Here is a 13,132-nt window from a genome sequence, read left to right as displayed (position 1 = left end):
CTTTGCCAATGGGAGCAGTACTCTAGATGCCATCCCTGATGCTTTAGTCCAGACGGATCTTTGGGTGACGCACTTCACGGAGCTATATATGGAGTAACCATCAAATTCCTTGTTGCCTGACAGTGGGCAGGAAATCCCTCAGACAGCTTGCCCTAACAGGACTAGATCTATGTTCTCTGTAGAATTTAGTCTGGGAGAAACTGAGTGGGCCTTGTGCCAGCTGAAAAAGGAAAAGCCACTGGGCCAGATTGCATTCCAGGGGACCTGTATCTCTCTGAACCAACTGTCTGTGTGCTGCATATGAATATTCAGAGTAATGGCATTCTGGGATGTTTAGACATTGCCTCCACTTGGAAGGGAGCATTGATGATCCCTATATTCAAAAAGGGCTGTTGGAATCGTCCTGCAAATTATTGCCCGATCAGTCTGATCAATGGAATCCAAAAGAACTTTTGCAGACAGGTCCAAGCTAGATTGTTGGAATGAATGTCTGAACATCATATTCTTTCCAACTTTCAGGAAGGGTTCAGAAGTAAGGTTAGTGACCTAGATCAGGTGCTTTGTTTCAAGATAATAAACTGGAAGGAAAATGCTACTTACCAGTATGCATCTGTTCTTGGCATGTATGGCTGCTGACATTCATATCTTAGCATAGATCGCCCCCTAGTGTTGGGTCCGGATGTTTGCACCCTGTTGTCCTGGAAAAGTCTTAGAAGTATCACGAGGTAGGTGACTCCTCCCCTGGACTACAGTGCGCATGAGCATCTTCAGAGCAGTACGTTTTCCCTCATTGACCGAAGTGATTCAATAATGATATACTTCTATTTTTTTATAATCCATTACAGAAGTACATTAGTGAAAACCACAGAAAAATTTCATTTTTATTTTTTCCACAAATATTTCCTTTAAAAAAAAAAAATTTCATCACTCTTTTTCTTAAAGACAACACATTTTATCTTGTGTATGTACCAAAAAAGTTATATTGCTTTTTCGCATCATTTCATAGTTTGCACATGTCGATACATCATAGAAAAATCACCATACAATATATACATGATAAAAAACACAAAATTATAGAAAACGATCAATTCATAAAGAATATGAACCCCTGGATACACAACACTCTCACAACAATCATACTATCACAACCTCACTCTCACTGAATTCACTCAAGCAATATCTGTACATGGACGAGATCTTACAAAGAAAATCTTTGCCAAAGGGTAAATCTCAAATGCCAAGCATGAGATTCCGCACTAGTGCGGAATCTCATGCTTGGCATTTGGTGATTTTTCTATGATGTATCGACATGTGCAAACTATGAAATGATGCGAAAAAGCAATGAAAACCAATATAACTTTTTTGGTACATACACAAGATAAAATGAGTTGTCTTTAAGAAAAAGAGTGATACATTTAAAAAAAAAAAAAGGAAATATCTTGTGGAAATAATAAAAAATAAAAATGAAATTTTTTTGTGGTTGTCACTAATGTACTTCTGTAATGGATTATAAAAAAAGTAGAAGTATATCATTATTGAATCACTTCGGTCAATGAGGGGAAACTTACTGCTCTGTGTTTTTTCATTCCCCTCTTTCCCTGACCTACTTTAATTTAGAGGGAGTCCCATTAATTCTGCTATGAGCATCTTCTCCATCCTCAGATTGTTTTTCGCCATTGTGGCAAAGATGGAGTTTAGAAAAGTAAGAGATGACCATGTAAATGTATGTAGAAATAACTTACTGCAGCTGTGACAGGCACCGGGGAGGAGGGTGGGCGACATGAATGTCAGCAGCCCTACATGCCAAGAACAGATCCATACTGGTAAGTAGCATTTTCCGTTCGAGGCATGTGGGCTGCTGAATTCATACCTTAGCACAGACTGTATAGCAGAATCTCCTCTAGTGGTGGTCACCTATACCAGCTGCAGCAGTTTGAAAAAGAGTTTTGAGGACAGCCTGGCCTACAGCAGCTTGCTGCTTAGCTTGCACGTCCACACAGTAGTGTTTCGTGAAAGTGTGTATGGTAGACCACGTAGCTGCCCTACATATGTCTTCTAATGAAATATTTCCTAGGAAAGCCATGGATGCCCCCATTTTGGGCATTGAGTGGTCTTTTGGGGGAACTGTTAGAGTGCGCTTAGCCTTTTGATAGCATATTTGAATGCACTTAACTATCCATCTGGCTACTCCTGCTTTTGAAATAGGGTTACCCTCATGTTATGGAGCAAAAGCAACAAATAGTTGTTTTGTCTTTCTGAACGCTTTAGTTCTGTCAACGTAATATAACAGAGCTCTCTTTACATCTAGTGTGTGTAGGGTTCTTTCAGCCACTGACTGCGGGTTTTGGAAGAAAACTGGCAAATCTATTGACTGATTGATATGGAACGTTGATATAACTTTTGGCATGAACTTAGGGTTAGTACGGAGCACTACCTTATTGTGATGTATTTGCATGAAATGTTCTTGAATGGTTAGTGCCTGTAGCTCACATACTCGCCTGAGGGCGGTAATGGCAACAAAAAATGCCACCTTCCATGTTAAGAATTGTAATTCGCACGAATGGAGTGGTTCGAAAGGTGGCCCCATAAGTCTGGTTAGTACTACTTTTAAGTTCCAGACTGGTGAAGGTGGATGTCTTGGAGGGATAATTCTTTTAAGTCCTTCCATAAAAGCTTTGATAGGTGGTATTCTAAACAGGGACATGTGTTGTCTGTTTTGGAGATATGCTGCTATAGCAGCAAGGCGTAGCCTTATAGAAGAGTATGCTAGATTGCATCTTTGCAGATGTAACAAGTAACAGATTATGTTCTGGATGGAGGCATCCAATGGATTGATTTGGTTATTATTGCAGTAAATTACAAATTTTTCATTTAGCTGCGTAGAATGTTCTAGTAGTTGGCCGCCTTGCTTCCTTGATAATGTTCATACAGTCTGGAGGCAAGTTAAGATATCCGAATTCTAAGACTTCAGGAACCAGACCGAGAGGCACAGTCTTTGGTGGGGAACTACTGAGAGTTCTAGGAGCGTCGTGTACAATGGCTGTCTTGCCCATGTGTGAGAAACCAGGATCATTGTGAGTGATTGTTGCTTTAGTTTGCGTGCCACTAATGGAATCAGTGGGGTTGGCGGAAAAGCGTAAGCAAATCTGCCTGACCAGTTCATCCATATTGCATTTCCCTGTGACAACGAGTGTGGGAACCTGGCGGCAAAGGACTGGCATTTTGAGTTTTCTTTTGTGGCAAGCAGATCTATCTCTGGATGCCCCCACTATCGGAAGAATGGTTCGAGGATTTGAGGGTGAATTCCCCATTCGTGTATCTGATGGCTGTGTCTGCTTAGTAGATCTGCCATCAGATTGTCTATTCCTGGGAGGTGTTCTGCTAGGAGAAAGATGTTTTTTGGAATTGCCCACCTCCATATGCTCTGTGCTAGGTGAGACAGCTGCGGAGAGTGTGTCCCTCCCTGTTTCTGGATGTAGTACATGGCTGTCATGTTGTCTGTCCGGATTAACACAGCCTTGTTGTACAAGTATTTCTGGAAGGCTTTTATTGCTAGAAATACTGCTAGCAACTCTAAGTGGTTTATATGCAGTGTATTTTGCTTGACTGTCCAGAGCCCTTGGACTTTGTATTGAAGTAGGTGGGCTCCCCAACCTGTCAGTGATGCGCACGCTGTTAGTACTGCCTGTGGAACCGACTCTTGTCACAGTCGCCCCCTGGAAAGGTTTGGTGGGTTCCACTACTGCAGAGAGTTGTAAGTGCGACTGTCTACCAACACTTAGGGGCCGATTAGGATGGCGGACGGATCGCCACCGCCATGCAGGTAGTGGCGATCCGTCCGCCATCTGTGCCCGTCCGCCACCAATTTCCCCCTCGACATATTACAATGGCGGGGGGGGGGGGGTTTTGGACCGCGGCGGACAGAAACACCGTCCGTCGCTTTTCCGCCCCGGTCGCCTTGCGGCCGGGGTGGAAAAGTGTTCATATGGCTGGCGGTGTCTCCCAGACACCGCCAGCCATATTACGATGGCCGGATGCCTTTCCGTGGTGGCAATGCCGCCACGGAAAGGCATACGGGCTTTGCTTTGGGGGCCCGTTGCGGGCCCCCAGGGTGAAGGGGGATGCACATGGGGGGTCCTATGGTACCCCCCTGCATTTCACAGTACAACATGGCAGGCACCGCGTGGTGCCTGTCATGTTGTGCTGTGAAATGCACAACATGCATTTTTGACATTGCGGCGGACGGTGCTTTCAGCACCGTCGTCCGCAATGTTAAAAATGCGGGATGCACCCGCCACTGTGGCGGGTGCATCCTAATGCGGGGCATGGTACCTCCGCCCTTGTGGCGGATGGTCCCTGCCCCAGACAGGATGGCGGACGGACTTTGTCCGTCCGCCATCCTAATCGACCCTTCGGTCTTTTAGTTGCCCTTGAGCTTGGTTCCACTGCTGTTCTAAGCATTCCTGCAATGGACGCATTTGAAGTCGGGTATGAGGGACAATGAATATGCAGGAGGCCATCATGCCTATAAGCTGCATGAACACTCGAGCTGGCAATGATTGTTGTGGGTGAAATCTTTGAATCAGAGACTGCATGGTGGCTATCCTGGCTGGATTTGGATATGCCTTTGCCACTGAGGTATCTATTGTTGCTCCCAGATATTGTTGCATGTGGGAGGGCTGCAGATGTGATTTTGGGTAATTTATTGAAAATCCTAGACTGTGTAGCAGCTGGATTGTCTGAGACGTGTGGTTTGCACACTGTGCGTATGAGTTGGCTTTTATGAGCCAATCGTCCAGGTAGGGGAACACATGGATGTGTTGCCTTCTGAGGTGTGCTGCTACTACTGCTAGGCATTTTGTGAAAACCCTTGGTGCTGTAGTAACCCCGAAGGGGAGAACTTTGAATTGATAGTGGTGACCTTCTATTATGAACCTGAGGTGTTTCCTGTGAGCTGGATGTATAGGTATGTGAAAATATGCATCTTTGAGGTCTAATGTAGCGAGGAAGTCGCCTTGCTGGAGTAACGGGAGTACTTGTTGTAGAGTGACCATATGGAAATGCTCTGAGAGTATGTATTGGTTCAGAGGTCTGAGGTCCAATATTGGTCTGAGGGACCCGTCTTTTTTGGGAATAAGGAAGTATAGGGAGTATACTCCTGTCCCCTGGTGTTGAAAAGGGACTGGCTCTATGGCTCCCTTTTCTAGCATGGATGTCACCTCTGGTTGTAACAGCGTGATGTGTTCTTTGGACATTGGATGGTTTTTGGGTGGTATGTTGGGTGGTGTAGAAGTGAGTTCCAGGCAATAACCATACTGGATAATTTGTCTCACCCACCTGTCTGTGGTAACAGCGGTGTTAAGTGGTCTGGAGGAAGTGTGAGGAAGTCACTGTTTGGTGGCGGTGGAGGCTCTGGTGTTGTTGCCGCCACGTCCTCTGCATTTGTTATTATTGCCTCTATAACCTCCTCTGTTGGAGCCTTTATTAAAAGTGCTCTGGGTATTACTCTTGAATGTAGAGAAAGTTTGGGATGTGTTGCCTCTACCTGAGCCTCGAAAGGAGGAGCGGCGAAAGGAACTTCTAGATTGTTGAAACTGAAGTGCGCCCATTGACTTAGCAGTATCAGTATCTTTTTTCATCTTTTCTAAGATGGTATCTACTGCAGGGCCAAACAAAAAATCTTGGTTAACTGGCTGGTTGAGGATGGTCGATTGCACTTCATTCTTAAATCCGGAAATGCGTAGCCACGCATGCCAGCGTAGTAATACACTAGTGTTGATTGATCTGGCTGCTGTGTCAGCTGCGTCAAGTGCACATTTAATGGAAGCATTTGTGATAAATTTGCCTTCTTGTATAAGGTTGTCAGCTTTAGCTTTAAAAGGTTCTGGCAGGTGTTGTAGTAAACCCTCCAGCTGATCATAATGTGCTCTATCGTATCGTGCTAATAGAGCCTGTGTGTTTGCAATTCTCCAAGTATTTGCTGCTTGGGATGCCACTCTTTTGCCTGATGCTTCCAATATCTTTGACTCCTTGTCAGGAGGGGGAGCATCTCCTGTTGTTTGTGAATTAGCTCGCTTTCGAGCGTTTGCTACAACTAATAAGTCTAAAGGCAATTGTGACTTAATATAAGCAGGGTCTGTAGGGGCTGCTTTATACTTTTTCTCAATTCTGGGATGGAGTACACGCGCTCTGGCTGGGTCTTTAAATATGTCTGGTGCGTGTTTTAGTACCCCTTTTAACATAGGAAGTGTACGTACACTTTTTTCTGAAGTTGGAAAAGTGTCAAATAGGAAATCCTCCTCTATTGGGTCAGTGTGTATGTCTACATTATGATATTTAGCTGCCCTGTCCACTAGTTGGTTAAAGACAATGGTGTCGTCAGTAGGCGATGGCTTTGTAGGATATGTAGAGGTGTCAGGGATGGGTTGTTGCTCGTATGTATCATAAGGATCATTCTGGTCATCCCATGTTTTATCTTGTATATCCTGATCCTTAGGTTCTACAAAATTATCTTGAGGATCTTCCTCTGTTTTCTGTTACATCATAACGTGATGCAGGAGAGTAAGGCACAAAAGGCATGTCCGGAAAGAAAGGAGGAGTGAAAGGCCTTGAAGGGGATGTTTCAAAGTCTTTCTTTTTTGGAGGAACAGGGGAAGAAGTGTCAGTGTCCAAAGGTCTCTTCTTCCTGTGGTAAACTGTTACCCGTGCTGTTTCTGGGTCAATATACAGTTTAGGCTGTTCTTCACTCACTGGATTAGGATGGAAAAGTTCTTCCTCAACTGTCCGTGGTTTTGGCGCCGATGTTTTTGGCTCAGTGGCTTGTTTGTGGGGAGTCTTTGGCTCGAGAGCCTTTGGCTGTGGAGCTTTTTTCGGCTCGATTACCTTTTTCGGGTCGGCGACTGTCTTTGGTTCGACGTCTTTTGTTGGCTGTACTGCCTTTTTTGGTTCGGTGACCGTCTTTGGTTCGACCTCTTTTGTTGGCTGTACTGCCTTTTTTGGTTCGGCGACCTTCTTTGGTTCGACGACTTTTTCGGATCGACCTGTTTTTTTTCGGCTCGATAACCTTTTTCGGATTGACTGGTGTTTTCGGGTTGATAACCTTTTTCGGATCAACCGCTTTTTTAGTCGAATCGACCGCTTTCTTAGGGTCGACAGGATTTTTAGTGCAACCTGTTTTTTGTCGGTCAACACCATTTTTTGGCTCGGCGGCCGTTGTCGGGCCGACTATTCTTTTGGGATCGACTACCTTTTTTGTTTCGGCGCCCTTTTTTGAATAAACCAGTTTCTTCGGCTCGAGAACCTTCTTTGGTTCTGCGGCCTTTTTGGGAAGAGTGCCGCTCGTTCACGGGGTATCTGAAGGCTTGGGTTTGTTCTTCGGAGCCGAGCCGGAAGGCGGGGTCTCTGAAGAAGTTTGTCGATCTCGGCTAAGGCCTATAGGCGATGCTTCGACCGGAGCCTTGTCTTGAGATGGAAGTGGGGTTGGGGGTGTGGTACTCACGGTCTGCCCCGGTGTGATCTGGTCATTGGAGTCCGACTGGTCTTCTACGGTGACAATTTCTAGGTCGGAGTCCGCCGCTTCTGGGAGGTCATGTTCGTCTTCGAAGATGTTCTCCGGTTCCGGTGCCTGCCGCTGCATCTCTTGTCTAGCGGCCCTTCGGTTCCGGATAGTTTTCTTCGACCGGAACGGAGCACAAGCTGGACAGTTTTCCTCGTTGTGCTCCGGAGAGAGGCACTTGTTGCATACTGTATATTTATCAGTATGTGGGAATTTGGAGTGACATTGTGGGCACCTTTTAAACGGGGTCCTTTCCATCAGCAGCAGGCCCACGTGGCGTCGAAAAGGCCCAACGGCCCGCGCCGACGACCGGATCGGGATGGAAAGTTTTATCGAGTCAAGGTGTACCGAACAAGAACAGTACAGTCGAGGTAGAAGGCCTTTTGGCCATAGAAAGTTGAAAAGTTTTGGTTCAGAAGTTGGAGTTGAGGAATAGCATCCGAACCCAATGGCGGAAAAAAACAATCTGCGGATGGAGAAGATGCCCATGCGCACTGTAGTCCAGGGGAGGAGTCACCTACCTCGTGATACTTCGAAGACTCTTCCAGGACAACAAGGTGCAAACATCCGGACCCAACACTAGGCGGCGATCTATGCTAAGATATTCATTCAGCAGCCCACATGCCTCGAACATATATTGACCTGAGGCAGGGACATCTATTTGTGGCATTTATTGATCTGAGGGCTGCCTTCGACCTCGTCCCCAGGGAAAGTCTATGGTGAATCTTAAGGGAGTACGGGATCCCGGAAGACCGTTTAGGAATCTTGATTACTCTCCTCCCCCATATCTATGCCCAGGTGAGATGGCATAATGAGGAAGATCTCACATCCAGAATTCCTATTAGAAAAGGCGTAAAACAGTTTGTGTCTGAGCCCCTGCCCTTTTTAGTTTATACATTAATGGGTCGTTGACTGGCTAGCAAACTGTTATCATGACACCCCGAAATCTGCGGGTGTCAGCACCCCGGTACTCATGTTTGCAGATGATATGCTTTCGCTTTCTAGAACTCCCATGGGTTTGTAGGCCCTCTTGGATAAATTTGCCTCCTTTTGTGTGGGCAGAGGGCTTGAGATAAACACTGTCAAATCTAACTTAATGGTGATCAGACCCCCATCGCTCCATTGGGGGAAGATGCTGATTAAGGGATTGCCCATAGAGCAAGTCAAATATTTCGACTACTTAGGCGTTAGACTGACTGAGAATGGCTCTTGGGGGGTCGCAAATTGTGAAAAGTGAAAACATACACAAGCACATACTGTTGGCTATATAAAGGAAATTTAAAGCTACATCATGCAGTGGAACCTCTCCTGTGATCGAAGTTTACAGGGATACAGCCATAAATGGGGCCATCTATGGAGTAGAGCTTTGGTGAAGCGCTGACATCTCTCCCCTTGTGCGTGCCAAAAATAAGTTTATTACATTCATTCTTAATATGCCCCCCAGCTCCCCCTATTCGTTTTGATATAACACTGCAAAAGATTGATGCTGTTGCCTCTCTAAAGATGTTGAAGTTCTGGCTACACATCAGGTCAGTACCAGAGCTACTTATCTATCTGGATGCTCTAGCAGAGCTTTTAAAGCTTAATGGAAAGGCCCAGACGCCATTGCTCAGCGAGATGAAGTCCCTTTGTAGTTTCATTAAAATGGAAGGAGTCTGGTCTACTCCATTGGCATTATCTAGGGAAACAGCAGTCAAGGTAAAAAAATGTTTTTATTGCATAAGTGTTTACCGAGCTTTGAATTCTATCTAGACAGGATTAGGCCTAGTCTTGCTAGATCTTTGTACATTAAGTTCAGAATTGGTAATCTTCCATTGAAATCCCTCACAGTAAAATGGGATGGATTTCTGAACAAGACTGCCGATTGTACCTTTTGGCAGTTAATAGTTGAGACAGAGGACAATTTCTTGTTCTTTTGCCCAGGCTATGTGACTCAAAGGAAGCGCTGTATCGTTACGGTGTGTAGGCTGTTGGGCACAATGCATTACTGGGAGGCCAGAAGGGTCTTGAGATGTGTCACTCCAGAGCATCTTACTTTTGCCATGTCAAGATACCTTCTCTTTGCCTGGTCAGTGAGTCTTGGCAAGGCTGCCAGTTAATTACCCGAAAAACAACAAGTTGGCATGACTCAAATTACTTACGTTAGAACATCGTATCAAGTTTGTAATTAAAATGCAGGTGCAAATGGCAGCGACCGGCCTTGCCGGTTAATTATTCGAAAGGCACAAAGTTCCACTGCTTTTGGTCGCTTTTGTCTGGGCTTAACGTCCCACTGTTATTTGGTGTATTATTTTTATGCAGCTTCCATCTGTGTTAATCTTTTCTGTTTTACTTTTATGGTTTTTAGCTTTTTAAAAGTTTTTATTGCTTATAATGTTGCTGCCATTTGCACCTGCATTTTAATTACAAACCTGATACGATGTTCCAACTTAACTACCTTGAGTCATGCCAACGTGCTGTTTCTACCAGAAGATACAGCGGCTTCTCGTCAACTATTTTCTGCAAGACGTGCATCCTGGTTTATCCTATTTTATGCAAATTTTAAAGCTTGAGTCATTAAGTGTAATGTGATGTGAATCAATGAAGACATTGTATTTTATTTTGTATACTGCCAAACGTTTATGGCCTATGGCATATAAAGTATTTATAAAGAAATTGTATTTTTTTAGCACGAACTACGAACTACGAACATTTTCATCACTCTCTCCATGCTCAGATGGTAGTGGTACTGTGCTTTGTGTGGCTAGAGGCGGCATTTAATTTAGTGGTGCACCATGGTATGGATGGTTCGGAGTTTGAGGTTTTTGTTGAAAAATGCTGTCAGGCTATTTACAAGTAAGTAGAAGATAGCAGATTGGCTTATTGGTTGAAAGAGATGCCAATCCCACAAAGATGTTCGAATGGGATCTCCAATGACTTGGTGCCTGGATGGCAGGGCTGTGGACTGCTGTTGGGCTCACAGGTTGTGTTAGTGCTTTGCACTGCTAGCCCCCTTCCAAAACATCTCCATCGTGCCAAGGCTCATTGACCGTACTGTACCCCTGGCTCTCTGACTTCCCCAGCTGATTATCACATCAGATGAGCTGGTAAGGAAGATCTTTGGAAGACTCGCCGAGGCCAAAGATCAAAAGCTGCAATACTGGCTCAGTACGGAGAGCGCCTAAACCTACCGATCTTGCACCCTGAGTGTAGCAGCAAACACTCCTTCCAGCATGGAACCTTGATTCCAATGCTCTCATTTATCGTGCCACCGTAAACTGTTTTTAAAAGAAATATTTCCTGCAACCTGTGAACTGCACATTTTTCACTTTTGCCTGCATATACAGTTCAGTGGTAATGGTGTACTGAGTGAAATGGCTCTAGTATATCAGTGAATACCTAAAACGACATCACTCATGCAGAAAATAATCGGGATTCCCAAAAGCAAGACAATGGTGGCAATTATATGGAAAAATATATGGTAGTATTGTTGCTGCAGTTTATTCTACAACGTATCCTAAAATCTCTAAATCAAGAGTTAACTGTGGTAATAAAAGTGCAACAGTAAGACGTAGTAGTCCAAAAGAGTATTTATCACAGTAAGCAGTGAGTAAAAAAACCCCAACATGAAAGAGGAGAGCACCTTTCAATTACCCAGCTCAGTACAAACCCCTCAAAGATTTCACCTAACATTCCGCATACAGCATTCCTCAAGACTATACCGGTCATGGACTCCCAAACCCGCACATTATTATCCTCTGGTAACTAGTACTACAAGATTTAACGTGGCGCCCTAAATGAGGCTGAAGGCGTGAGAGTAAGAGAGGGGGCATCTTTATATGGGCGTGCAGAACTGGTCGTTTTGCAAGTCTTAAGACGACATTGTCCATTACTGAAAGTGCGGACGATACACCGCCAGTCACATGAATCCCCTAGTTTTGTGGTAAGGAGTGTATCCTATACTAGACTATATGTGGGTGTACACACACAACCCGCACACAACCACACTCCCTCCCCTAAAATCATTCCACTCTGTACAATGGTACTTGTACATCAGACACAATTTAAACCCCACAAAACCAGAGGAGTCTGCCTGATTCTTCAGCAGTCCTGCTGATGCCAGTTTTCTTATAAATTAATATAAAATTACATTAAATCTATCCACAGCTGGGGCACAATAAGAAATGTATTCTAGGATAAATAAATTAGCTAAGTATCATTCTTTAGAACAGTCTTCCTGAAATCAGTTTAATTAATTTGGACTATTTGATACACCGCTCCTTCGCCTGTTTCATTCCTGGTTTTCCATTCTTATGGTACAAGCTGTTATAGAGAATCCCTTGCCATTCCCTGCAATCTGTTACAGAGAATTTCAGAGTCAAATCTTTTCTTTGGTTCATTCATTTAGTCAAGGCTGCCACTTGTCTCCTGTAGACCCTGTCCCCGAGTGTACCCCTCTCCGGTTCTCCTCTGATAAGTTGACTAAATGGCGCCCTGTATTTGAGACGCCTTGTTTCACAGTCTCAGGCAGTCACCCAACAAACGTATGCATTTTTGTAATCTTGGATTGCTTGACCTGAGGCAGACCACTAGAATCACAATGGTTGTTAAGGAAGCTGGAATACAGAGTTGTTGGTCCCACTGAGACAGAAGGTCAGACTTTAGGTGTAAACAATAAATATCCTCAAATAGGACTCAAATTTAGTTAGTCTACCGTGTACAACACACCCAACTTTAAGCTCAACTTTCTATTTGCCAAAACGGGCATGCTTAGCAGGTGTTGAGACTGATTTTCCATCTGAAAAACAATCGGGCTTCACATCAACATTTCCAGGTAAATATGCACGACCAGGAAACAGGATTTCATTCCGATGACTGAATCGCAGAGTGTTGGGTTCGCTTGGTGCCTGTCGGGTGGTTCAGAGCTCATGTGATTCAAGATGTGGCGTAGGCAGCACCTCAGTGTCAGCGTTTTGGATGAGCTGCAGGTAGAACTGCACCAGTAATTCATAGTTCTGCACCGAGATCCTCTCATTCAGGCCGTGAATCCTGCACCAGAAAGGACATGTTAGCGCTACATGTAATATTCTGCGAACACAACAGAGAAGCGTTAAACCGAGTCAGCACCAAGCAGAGTCCAGAACAGCATAACGAATAGCCTTCAGCAGAACAATGTGCCAAACAGGGCCCGTGTACAACAACCTCAGACAGGACATTAGTCTAGAGCATCACAGTCAAAGAACAGGTCTTCGAGGGACTGCAAAGCTGTTAAAAATACCTTAGTCACAATCTCCAACCACATAGCAGGCTGAAAAGATCTCGAGTCATTGAGCATTAAGCAACACACAGCCCCTTTCAAAGCCAAAACTGCCTAAATAAATCAGCAGTTCTAAGACAGAGACAACGAAAGATTCCTCTATTCGTTCATTATACTGGCATAGTCTGCAGACACTCTATTTACTGAAAATCATTTTTGTATTTTTAAATGTGTCAATATCATTGGAGTTATCAACTATACCTTCAATATACCACATTGATTGATGTAAAGGGAAATAACTTCTCTATAATGTTTAGCACATGTATAAATGGCTTACTTAG

The 13,132-nt window shown here is 44.4% G+C and overlaps 1 protein-coding gene across 1 annotated transcript in view; it reads right to left on the bottom strand.

Moving 5' to 3' along the window:
* Positions 1 to 11,001: 11,001 nt before the first annotated feature.
* PM20D1 (peptidase M20 domain containing 1) overlaps positions 11,002 to 13,132 on the bottom strand; it is a 202,687-nt gene continuing 200,556 nt past the window's right edge. The window contains exon 13 of the mRNA XM_078644591.1: positions 11,002 to 12,583. Within this exon, the coding sequence (XP_078500717.1) occupies positions 12,454 to 12,583 (130 nt within the window). The 3' untranslated portion in view covers positions 11,002 to 12,453. The remainder of the gene's footprint in view (positions 12,584 to 13,132) is intronic.

Source organism: Lissotriton helveticus, chromosome 5_1 (genome assembly GCF_964261635.1).
Source record: "Lissotriton helveticus chromosome 5_1, aLisHel1.1, whole genome shotgun sequence".
Classification (NCBI taxonomy): Eukaryota; Metazoa; Chordata; class Amphibia; order Caudata; family Salamandridae; genus Lissotriton; species Lissotriton helveticus.
Note: the sequence above shows the minus strand (reverse complement) of the source record. Positions and strands in the feature narration are given on the sequence as shown.